The sequence below is a fragment of the Agelaius phoeniceus genome, chromosome 7 (genome assembly GCF_051311805.1).
Source record: "Agelaius phoeniceus isolate bAgePho1 chromosome 7, bAgePho1.hap1, whole genome shotgun sequence".
Taxonomy (NCBI): Eukaryota; Metazoa; Chordata; class Aves; order Passeriformes; family Icteridae; genus Agelaius; species Agelaius phoeniceus.
In genome coordinates this window covers 14,905,650-14,917,864 of record NC_135271.1, presented here as the reverse complement: position 1 = coordinate 14,917,864, position 12,215 = coordinate 14,905,650, and the positions used below count along the sequence as shown (strand labels likewise).

General features: G+C 44.3%; 1 protein-coding gene across 1 annotated transcript in view; it reads left to right on the top strand.

The window, feature by feature from the left end:
- Window positions 1–12,215, top strand: part of COL6A3 (collagen type VI alpha 3 chain) — a 57,837-nt gene that overhangs the window by 15,381 nt on the left and 30,241 nt on the right. The window contains exons 4-6 of the mRNA XM_077180998.1: window positions 3,367–3,969; window positions 8,016–8,582; window positions 11,251–11,871. Of these exons, the coding sequence (XP_077037113.1) occupies window positions 3,367–3,969; window positions 8,016–8,582; window positions 11,251–11,871 (1,791 nt within the window). The remainder of the gene's footprint in view (window positions 1–3,366; window positions 3,970–8,015; window positions 8,583–11,250; window positions 11,872–12,215) is intronic.

Below are 12,215 nucleotides of genomic sequence, written 5' to 3'. Positions count from 1 at the left end.
TGTTGAACTTAAAAACCGAACAGCCCTTAGTTCTTCTGAGTGAAATCCCTACTTTTGATCCATCAGCTGGTTTCCATGAGGCCATGGGAATTAAAAATGCAGGTATTAATATTCCACTTAGGTTATTTTGTCACCCATAAGTCCTATTGACATTACTTCTGGACTAACATCAGCTCAGGTGCAGTAGAATAATGAATACCTGGATTTATGGGGCAAATAGATGATTTATGAAGGACACAATATGACATATCGCAGAGGCCCCTGGAAGGGTCAGCAGCTGCTGCACTTAATTAACAGGATGCTTAATGCAAACAGCACTTCTGGGATCCCCTTGTCAGTCTGGAGTTCTGTACACTCTGTTCCTCCTGGTGTATGTTGACATATAAAACTGCATTCCAGATGTCTTTGCCGATCCATGCCTAAACATGATTGATATCCTGTGGCTCAAATCAAAGGGAGGAATTTGCCTTAAAGATCATTTTATGACCTTGCCTTGATTATTCCAGGAAAGAACATGAAGAACTTCTTCTTGTAGCACCCTACAAGAGCCATATTTAGCCAAATCATATGAAGTCAACATGTGTAGCTAAAATGTATATGCTGGGATCTGTGCAACTGAGTGGAAAATCTCTTTCCTCTTGTCTGATTTTTAACAGTTTGAATGGCAAGATTAAAAAAATTTTAGTACTTTTTTTTTCATCTCCACTTGCATATTTCTCACTTAAAGTGCCAGCTCATTTGTGGAAGGTGCTACGTCAGCTTGTACAGTTACATACAGATGAATGTGCTAAATGGGGAAGTAGATTATTTTCAAAGGATCTTTAGGGAATTTCCTTCCCCTGACACCCATGGAAATAAATTTTGACTGGTTTGCTTGATTGACATCAACAACTTGGAAGGCTGCAGTGTAAAGCAGTTTGGGAGACGCTGCAGCCCAAAAGGGATGCCAAACCCTCTGAGGTGCCAAGTGCTCCTATGAAATGCTGAAGTCATCTTGCTTCACTTTAGCTTGCCAGCTGTTCATCCTGGGCTGAAGGGGTGTTCCAAAGTGGCTTTTTGCTCCTTCACCCACTGGGGGAGCCTGGATGATGGAGTTAGATGAGGAGCTTTACCAGACAGCTGACATGGCAATGAGGATGGAACTATGCCGGGCTGGGTTCAGCGCTGACACCCTCCAACATTCCCAGCTTTGAGAGTCAAAGATACAATTCTTTGATCCCAAATCCTTTGAAATTCTTGGCAGGCTTGCTATCAGATTTACAGGGCTTTGGATTAAACCCTATGAGATGTGCACAGCCCTGCTCAAAGGCTTTTGCATTAATTGTGTCCATGCAAACCATAACCGTGGGTTGTTTCTTCCTGTATGTTTTGGGTTTGATTCTTGCATTCCTCTGAGGGAAAAGTACTGCAGGATTTGAGAGCTGCAACAGGAATGAGAAGCCGAGGGAACTCTTCTTTTCCAGCCTCCCTCATCTTTCCAAAGCCCCTTTGATGTTTTCCCCAAAAGTCAAAAGTTTCCAGGCTCTCCACTTTTGGGTTTCTAGCTGCTGAGAAGCTAAGGATGTGCTTTGGACATTTCTCCTGGGTCACACAAAGCAGAGATGTCAGCCCTTGCTATCCATTTGGAAAGTTTCCTGTTTTCAGCCCTCTTCTCCTTGGAGTAACTGAGGAGGAGGGATGAATGGTGGAAATCATGGCTCTGGAAAAGGGACAATTTACACAAACCCTTGTTGCTTTGTGTGTAGCTCTGTTCTGACAGCCTGGGCAGCCAGTTGCAGACCACTATCAGCTCACTTGAGGTTGTGGCTTGAGGAGGCCACCACCACATTTGCTTTGTGCATGTCCTCATCATTTTATGCCTGACAGCACCATGGCAGGCAATTTTAAACTTCCATTTTTTACAATTGGTCCTTAATTATACTGTTTCTAGCATGACTCCATGAGAGGCATTTGCAGAGGTTCTGCAAGGCAGGCAGGTCTTTCAGCATCTGGGGGCAGAGGGGCAGCTGAGTCACAAATGTCACCCCCAGCTCCAAGTCACCCCTTGGGGCAGCCCAGTCTCATGACACTCACCCCTAGTGAGAAACCTGACAGCACCCAGCCTTTGGGAGCACGGCTATCCATGGCCAGCTGGTGGCTGGCCAAGGAGGACTGCAGCCAAAGTTTTGTTCTTTGTTGAAATCCAAAGTAAACAGACTTCATGCAGAGGAGCCCTGATGGGCTGGGGGCTGCTTTTCTCCATCCAGGCAGGGCAAGGCAGTGTTTGCTACTGCTTGCCCTGGGGGTGTGAGATCCCCGTGGGAGCAGGCAGTAAGCTTGGGAGGTGATGGACCTGTCTCCTTGAATTCTGAACCCATCTCAGGAGCCCTTAGGTGGGTGAGTGATCTAAGGATACCCCAAGTCCAACATAACACAATGATTCATAGCACTCCAGCATAACTTGGAAGCAGCTCAAAATTTCCTTTCTCACGTCAATGGCATGAAATCAGGGAGGTGATGATGTGAGAGGATTTGTCTAAAAGATGGTATTAAGGTTAGGCATCATGATAATCATGTATAATGCTGTTATCACAATCATATTGGTCTTGTTAATATCTACCTTTTAAAAAAATATATTTACTGTATTAAATATCATGATGCTTTGGTTCCAATGCCACACAACAGGGGCTTTTCCTCCCTGACCATCTTTCTTCAAACTTAGCCAGGGCACTGGAAAGCTAATTGTGCCCTTTCTGTGTCCCGTGCCATCATCAATAATAAAGTTTCGGAAGTTGCAAGCCAGGGAACCTGTTTGTTAAAGACATGGCCACCAGAACATAATCCAGCTCATCCATGACTGGGCCAGCTGTGCCAAGAAAAACCGTAACTTGTTTTTGTTAGATAAGGAATAAGACTTAGGATGCAAAGACTGAAAATCCAGGTATGTTGAGTAGGCGGAGACTACTTGTGTCATTGTTCTCAGGAACCTAATACTTCTCACACCAAACCACCACCATTCAGGTGGTTACTCTGCAGATGGAAGGAGCATCACCTGCTTATTTTATCTCATGTGCCCTCTGAGTGCCAAGGTTTCTCCTTCCTACCTTTCATTCTTGCTTTGACATGTACATGTATTTTAATATTCAAGTGTGTAAAAATCACAGTTGTTGCAACTCTCCAACTCTTTGGTGTTTTAGAAAGGGGAAACAGTCAGATTTACTATAAGTCCTCTGCTGGAGTCTAAAAAAACAATTTAGACCTTTTTAAAGGCGTTGAGAGTAACAGTATTCCAAGTAAACAAGAGGTCCTGAACATTGCTGAGCTGTTGGCACAGAACTGATGCAGAGTGTTTTGAAGGCTAACATGATGTTCATGTGTTACTTGCAGTTATTGAAGTGAACAAGAAGGATATAGTCTTCCTGATAGATGGCTCAACTGCTTTGGGGGCCGCCCCCTTTAACGCAATTCGTGATTTCGTTGCCAAAATTGTCCAAAGGCTGGAGGTTGGACCCGACCTGATCCAAGTGGCCGTGGCACAGTATGCAGACACTGTGAAGCCAGAGTTTTATTTCAACACCCACCAGACCAGGAAGGATGTGATGGCCAATGTGAGGAAGATGAAGCTCATGGGTGGCACAACACTCAATACTGGCTCGGCACTGGACTTTGTGAGAACCAACTTCTTCACCAGTGCCGCCGGCTGCAGGGTGGAGGAAGGGGTGCTCCCCATGCTGGTGCTCATCACTGGGGGTAAGTCCAGGGATGCTGTTGACCAAGCTGCTGCAGAGCTGAAGAGGAACAGGATAGTGACCCTTGCCGTTGGGTCGAGAAACGCTGACCTGGCAGAGCTTCAAGAAATTGCTCATGAACAAGATTTTGTGTTCAACCCGAACGACTTCCGCCTCCAGTTCATGCAAGCCATTCTTCCTGAAGTGCTGTCACCTATCCGGACACTCTCTGGAGGACTGATCGTCCCAGAGCCACCCTCAGGTAATTAAAGGCCTTTTTCTAATTAAGGAGGTGTGGTTTATAAGTTTGCCAATTCTTATTCTGTGCCATGTACAGATAATGGGGAAAACCATACCAAATGCATGTTCCAGCATGGTTAAATGTGAGTGCATGAACAGGTCAGTGAATTTGGTAGTGTGGTTGTTGTTACAGATTTATGGTTCTTTCCTGGAGATTTTTGTCCTGTTCTTATTTTGTCACCAACATTTAAAGGTCTGCATGATGTGAAAGATGTGCTTTACTAGTTAGGTACCCAAATTGTTCAGTGGAGGGTTTTGCTCTTAGGGTTTGTGTAGCCTATGAATGGGACACCTGTGAGCGTTAAAGTCTCTTCCTCAGTTTGGGAATTATCCATAGTGGGAGTTTGCTCAGGAAAGTGGGGGTTTCTTTGGAGTGTAAAGAACATAAGCAAGTTTGCTTGTGGAGATGTTCTGAGCTGACATTGTTGGACTTTAGGAACATATTTAGTTTTCTTATTATTTACTCAGCTTGAGCCCTAAGACGCATGCAAGGGTATTTCAGTGTTGATTTTCATTTAATCTGTTTGAAAGATGATCCAAAGCTCCACAAAGCCAGTGGACTCTTTTTAGTTGTCCTTGCCATTGATATCAGTAGACTTTGGAAGAAACCAACTGATAGGGTCGTGGCTTTTGAGGAAGTTCCCCCTGCATTTTAAGAGATATTCTAGGTGCACAGAGATTTTATACCAAATTTCTCAGGATTTCTTCACAATAGGGGTGCTTGAGGTGAAAACTATGTTGCACTAGATCATATTTGAACCTTGTATTGCTGTCTCATGGCATATGAGCATTAGAAAACCAGGATTTCTTCCAGCTTCCAGTAAGATCAATAGTGAGGTTCCCACTGGCTTAAGTAGCTGTTGAATTGTATCCATCTTTTTTCTAGTTTCTCACGTAATTTAAAATTATAAACCACAGTGGAAAAGAAACAGAATGTTTGGAAAGAATCCTGAAAGAATTAAAGCATGTGTCTGATTTACATGAAAAGAAGACATTTTGAAATCAGTTTGCCAATACTTGTCCTTAATGAAGATGAATATCACAGGACCTATAATTTAATAAGCTTTGTTTCAGAGTGTGTTTCCAGCTAATACAGTTTTGCATGGCTATACACCGAAGCTGATGTGCTTATTTTTCAATGTAAATTAAAAATGTTCCTGTGTTTTCTTGTTCTTCAAAGGTCATTCATGCAGCTTCTCTATTTTTTCAGTCCTTTTTTTGTGCTCACAGCTATTTACACACACAATAAGCAAGGGATCATATCCCGCCCCTACAAATTATTATTGGTAGCAACAAAACTGATTTTGACATTGGGCAGTTGCATTTTAACTGGCTATTGTCTCATGCTGGGCCTTGAATGGTGCTTTTCTGGGAAAAGTTTAAAATATGGAAAGCCAAGACAATTTGTAAAATCTGAGAGCGATCCCCGTATTCCGAAGAGCCCTTTATTTCCTTTTTGTTCTGAATAGCTCAGTATTTATATATTTTATATACAGGACAGCAAGCTTACAGGGACAAGGCAAGCTAGAGAATGGATGAATCTAGCCAGAAATGCTTTAAACACAAATATAATGGGCAGAATTAGCAATGGGCATAAATAAATCCTTGAATAATTCATTTGGAGGAAGGCATCTGGGGGAATGTCTTGGATACATCAGTTCTCCAAGATTTTGTTTAAAAGCTTGGCATTTTGGTCTGTGATCTGGACATGTTTAGAGCAAAAAAAGAGCACAGGGTGATGACCCTGTGGTGTCTTTGGGGTGTAGACCTATGTCCTGGAGCTCAGATGCCTGGAGATAGCCCAGGAAGGATTTAACCTTAAAAAAAGGAACTAAGAGCTGCCAAAAGTGGGATATTTCTCCCCCTTCAACATCCCACAAAACGGATGTCTGTAACAACAGACAGTAAAGTGCAGTGCTCAAGAAGGCAGGTATCCTCAGGTAGCTGTTGAGGCTGACATTTAAAAGAGTTGCTGATCCTTCCCTGCCCAATTGTCCTTGTTACTTCTGTGCTGATCACACCCTTGCTCCTCTCTCTCTCTCTCTCCACCCTAACACGGTTCACATGCGTGTACGGCGTGCGCTGCATGCACACATGATAAAAATTTTTTTCCGTTTTTCGTTTTGTGCCATGTCTCATGTTGTTTTCTGTGCTCTACTGCAGTTGAAGTAACCAAAAGGGATATCATCTTTCTTTTGGATGGATCACTCAACGTCGGAAATGCCAACTTCCCCTTTGTGCGGGACTTTGTGGCCACCCTAGTTAACTACCTTGATGTCGGCAGCGACAAAACAAGAGTGGGCTTAGTGCAATTTAGCGACACCCCCCAAACCGAGTTCTCCCTGTACTCCTACCACACCAAACCTGACATAATCCAGCGCCTGGGGCAGCTGAGGCCCAGGGGGGGCTCGGTGCTCAACACCGGCTCCGCGCTGAACTTTGTGCTCTCGAGTCACTTCACGGAGGCCGGTGGGAGCAGGATAAATGAGCAAGTGCCCCAGGTGCTGGTCCTGGTGACGGCAGGGAGCTCTGCCGATCCCTTCCTCCAAGTTTCCAATGAATTAGCTCGGGCCGGAGTGCTGACCTTTGCTGTCGGCGTTAGGAATGCGGATAAGGCAGAACTTGAGCAGATTGCCTTTAATCCAAGAATGGTGTATTTTGTGGATGATTTCAGTGCTCTGGCAGCTTTACCCCAGGAGTTAAATAAGCCCATAACAACATATGTTAGTGGAGGTGTGGAAGAGGTTCCACTCGCCCCAACAGGTAATGGCTACCTTCCTGCATGCTGACTGCATGAAGTTGATCTTGTTTAAGTGAATTTCTTGTTTCCACAGTACACGTATCCAAGCCCTGAGTCATCAAAGTGGTTATGGCTGTGCTTAACTTGATGATCTTTAAGGTCCCTTCCAAACCAAACCATTCTATGATTCTATGAATACATGGCTTGACGCTGGCAACTCTTAATTTTGTTCAAGTCGTTGCTACGACACCTCAAAAGCACAGTTTTAAGTCTTTTGGTAGGTCAGGACCAAAGGAGGACCTGAGTGAGTGTGTGCCCACCAGTCACTGGCTCTGGTGTTCCCTTGCTGTTCTCATAAGAGAGCCACAACCTGTAAATGCATCGTGTGCAGTAAATCAGGCAATGGGAGTGTGAGATTTTGACCACAAGAAGTGGCATGGAAAGGTTAAAATCATGCCAAAGAGCACATAGGAACAGAGGTCTAGCCGGGAACAGGTGGACAAATCCATCCCCAGAACCACTTGATCAAAGTGATGTCATCAGGCTGTCACAGAGGCTGGATTTGACTCCAGAAATTCAAAGCTATCCTCCAATATTAAACCCAAAGTCTTTTGGCAAGTTTAACCCTTTTAAAACAGGTATTTTTTCATGAATTCCATTATTGAGGCTATGTTCCCAGGAAGACATAGAAACAACTGGGATGGATTAGTATGGAAAGGAGACCATTAAGATTAATACGAAGGTACAAGAGGCTTGGGTTTGCCTTGGGTATTCAATGAGATCAAAAGGGCATCAAATTGAAACAGGTGAAAGGCTTTTATGGATTTAGATGCTCCTTGTGATGCAAGTGGGAGAAGATCCAGAAAATGCTTTGTGTCTATGTGCATGAACTGTCTATTTGTTGTCTACCGAGCCTTTAAATAGGAAAAAAAACCCCAACCAACCCTCCACTGCTGCTTTACTTCATGTCTGTATTGTCAACATATTGCTAGACTTAAAACATCACTGAATCAGCCAATTCATGATGTGATCTGATGTGATACCGTCTGGTGCCCGAATTTATTGAGTCTTAGGATAGACATGTCCTTGCTTTGCCTTCTTCCTCAGATGCTGTATAGTTCTGCAGACTTTGAATACTTTGGTAAATGAGAATACTGAAAGATTGAAACCGAGCTAACTTGCAGACAGTTTTCTAGGATGGCATACGAGAAGAAAAACGCTTTCATTTCTTTTTTCCCCCCCTCTTTTCATTTGTGAATTTATTCTAGAAAGCAAGAAGGATGTTTTATTCCTGATTGATGGCTCAGCCAACCTCTTGGGCATCTTTCCTGCCGTCCGGGATTTTGTACACAAAGTCATTTCTGACCTGAACGTGGGTCCCGACGCCACGCGAGTCGCCGTAGCTCAGTTCAGCGACACCATCCAAATTGAATTTGACTTTGACGAGTACTCATCCAAGCAAGATATGCTTGGCAAAGTGAAAAGGCTGAAGATTAAAACTGGGAAGCAGCTGAACATTGGAGCTGCACTTGATGAGGCTATAAGGAGGCTGTTTGTGAAGGAAGCTGGAAGCAGGATCGAAGAAGGAGTTCCTCAGTTTTTGGTCCTCCTTGTTGCTGGGAGATCGACTGATGATGTGGAGGAGCCATCAGATGTTCTGAAGCATGCTGGAGTGGTAACCTTTGGTATCAGAGCCAAAAATGCTGACCCTGTAGAGCTGGAAAGGATTGTTTACGCCCCACAATTCCTTCTGAACGTCGAATCCCTCCAGCGGATTTCAGAGCTTCAGCCAAACATAGTCAACCTGCTGAGAACAGTCCAGCTTCAGCCAACAGGTACAGGGAGCCTCGGGGTTTCCAAGAGGCTGAAAGACATGACTTACATGTCCTGCTCAATTGGTAACTGGAGCATCTGGGTCTGGTGGTGTTTAAAATGATTGTGTAGAAACTGCTGTTGTACTTGGAGTTTCCTCTGCTCACACTCTGATCCAGCAAAGAGTTAAGTGCCAAAGCAAATTTTAATGATAAGTGGAAAAAATGCATTTGTTCAGCTGCAAGAGCTGCAGCTGGTGCTGTTTCCAGTGTGTAAAACATGGGACAAACCTGAAATAACAGGATATTGTTGCCCCAGAGATGTTGCATTAATTGATGTGCAATGCTGGGCAAGGGCTAAAAGAAGCTTGTCTCAATTTCTCTTTCCATCTTCCCTTTTCTGGAGGAGTGGATTCCAGCACACTGGATTCACTCTTGCTCTGCTATCTCTTCCAGGATATGATGGCATTTTCTACGTTTTCTACATACACACCAATAAATCAGATGCTCTTGACTCAGTTACCATTCAAGGTCTTCAAAAGAATTACATGACCACAACAACAAATTCACACCGCAGTACTGGAAATCAGCCCTAATTGGAGCATTAGCTCTTTTTCCAACAGGAGATGGGAACAAGGAAAAGTATGATAACATCCATCTCTTCTCTCTCTAAAGGAGCAGATGGACTTAGAATCATAGAAACATGAAAAAGAAACAGGGCTGGAAGGAATCTCAGGGTGCCATCTGCTACATTCCCTTGTCCCCAGCAGGATCTTTTTGCCCAGAACTAGATGACATTGATCTAATCTGTTCTGGAAACCCTTTGGGGGAGACTTCCCAGATTCCATAGCCAATCTGCTCAGTTGCTTTTATCAGACAACACTTTGCCTTCACGTCGCACTTTTGTCTCCCTGGTCACAGTTCAAGTCTTCTACATTTCCTTCAACCTGAGGAGGACATAGATGTCAGCTTGCTCCCAAATTTTCATCTTTTCATCTACTTTAGATAGATGAAAATATTTTAGATTTTTCTGCAGCCTTTTATCTAATTTAGGCTTGACATGTAGGTCTTAGTCCTCATGTCACCAGCTGCGTACCCAGCTCGTTCAATCATTCCTTGTAGGTCTTGTAGGTTTTCTTCTACATTTTCATCCTTGCCTTCCCAGCACCAGCCTGCTCCAAATGTCCAGAGCGTGACAACAGCATCCCCTGGTCATCTCTTACCCCATCCTTTCCATGAGGATTCATGACCCTTCCCATATTTGTGCAGCTTCTGTCTCAACCAAGACTTGTGCAATCAGTGCTCTTGAATTCCATCCTCCCTTTTAAAACCATTTCTGTCTTGTCCAGACCATTTGGAATTCCTTTGGCCACCAAGGACTATTAATAATTGTGCTATTTGCCCAGGGACAGCAGCATCCACCCAGTTTTCCTAGTATTCTTGGCTAAAAGACATCCATTCCATAGGAGCAACCATATTTTTTTCCTTCTTTATATTTTTTTATCTTCTGCTTTTATCTTATCTTTATCTTCTTTTTCTTCTTTATTTTTTATTCTTCTTTGTCTGCTACACAGGGGATTTTTAATAGGACTTTCCCATTGTTCCTGAACTTTAGAGGAAGTATATGAAACTGGGAAACACCAGGCAATGTCTGCTCCCTCTTCCCACCTATATTAATATTCCTCTCCTATGCAGGTTTCCAACAATCTTCTCAAGAAATAAATTTGATCTGAAGTCTGCATTAAGAATTCAACTGCCCTTGTTAACTCTTCACATGGCTAAGCATTCATAAGAAGATAATTAATATTTTCTTCAGAGGGGCAGATCATGTTCCTGCTTGTCCCACTCGACCTTGCTCTAAACAAGCCAACAGTACAACTCTTTGGGATGTCATCCAGCAGTTGCTGTGTTTGAGAGGCAGTGATGTTTACTGCTTGGCCCAGCCAAAGCTTTGCAATTCTGTTGGTCAATAGCATAACAGGTCAAAGTTCTCTGATCTTAGACACTTCATGGTCTTGATTTTGAGATTTTTTGTTTGTTTCTTTGTGGTTTTTGTTTGATTTTTTTTTTTGGAGAAGAAAAGTTTGGTCACAAACTTAGCATGTTTTTTCCTGCCTGAAGATAGTAAAGAAAAAAAAACAGAGATCAGTATCTAGCAATTTAGAAGAGCATTTCAGCATTTTCAGCTGGATGTCCTCTTCAGCAATTTCTTAATTTCTTTTCAGAAGTATTTATTTCTAAGTTCAGAGAAGCTTTTCTCTACCTCTCTTCACCATCTCCCTGTGAGCACTCCCCGTGTGCCATTTCATCCAGAAACCCATTCTTTCTTGGGAACAAAAGATCCCAGGCTCCTGTTGCATGCTGCAAAGCCAAATGCCGGCTTCCCATGCTCAGGTAGGAGATGGCACCCAGAAATCCCCTGGCACCCTATTTCCCATGGGTCTATGATTCTATGACTCGGTGGGTAAGGCATGGAATGCACTGCACTCCAGTTTCCACCAGCTTCCACCCATCTGCCCCCTCACCAGGGATTGCATCCAGTAGCAAAGGAACCAAACCACCTTTCCTGACACCATGCTTTTCCCTCCCTGAGCTTTGTTTTCCTTCGGTTCAATGTCCAAGGAGAATATTAATCGCTACAAAAGAGAATCTCACTTCTCCCCCCCCCCCTTCCCTTACTTGTCTCAAACAGTAGTTGAGAGAGGTGAGAAGAAGGATGTGGTGTTTCTGATCGATGGCTCGGATGGTGTCAGAAGAGGTTTCCCTCTCCTGAAGACGTTTGTCCAAAGAGTTGTGGAGAGCCTGGACATTGGCCGCGACAAGGTGCGCGTGGCTGTGGCGCAGTACAGCAACACCATCCAGCCCGAGTTCCTGCTGGACACCCACGAGGACAAAGCAGATCTCATCAGTGCCATCCAGCAGCTGAAGCTCATGGGAGGGTCTCCTCTGAACACGGGGGCAGCCCTTGACTACCTCATCAAGAATGTGTTCACGGTGTCAAGCGGCAGCAGGATAGCGGAGGGCGTCCCGCAGTTCCTGATCCTGCTGACTGCTGACCGGTCCCAGGACGATGTCAGGAGGCCCTCAGTGGTCCTGAAGACGAGTGGCACAGTGCCCTTTGGCATTGGGGTTGGAAATGCCGACCTCACAGAGCTGCAGACCATTTCCTTCCTCCCAGATTTTGCTATCTCTGTGCCTGACTTCAGCCAGCTGGACTCGGTGCAGCAGGTGGTCTCCAACAGAGTCATCCGGCTGACCAAGCAAGAGATAGAATCTCTGGCCCCTGACCTGGTTTTCACATCACCCAGCCCAGGTGAGAAGATGTTTGTGTCTGCACCGAGAGCCAGTGGCAAAATATGATGTTTAGTAACATCATGGCTGCAACACAAACTGAGAAAAGCAAAGATGGTCACGGCTAAGACTCCAAGTCTGTTGGTCTCCCTGTTGGTGCACTCAGGGTTGGTAGGAGCTGTGCAGTTAAACTGAGCCACCTTTAAGCCCAGCCCCTCGAGGTGGTCCATGCTGCATTCACATGGAAGACCCACAAAGTGAATGCTATCACCTTAATATTATTTTAAGTGGATGGATTTTAAGTCCATGCTGTTCCTTCTGGAATGGAAATTGTGTCATTTAGATGCTACAGGGGCATCTTCACAC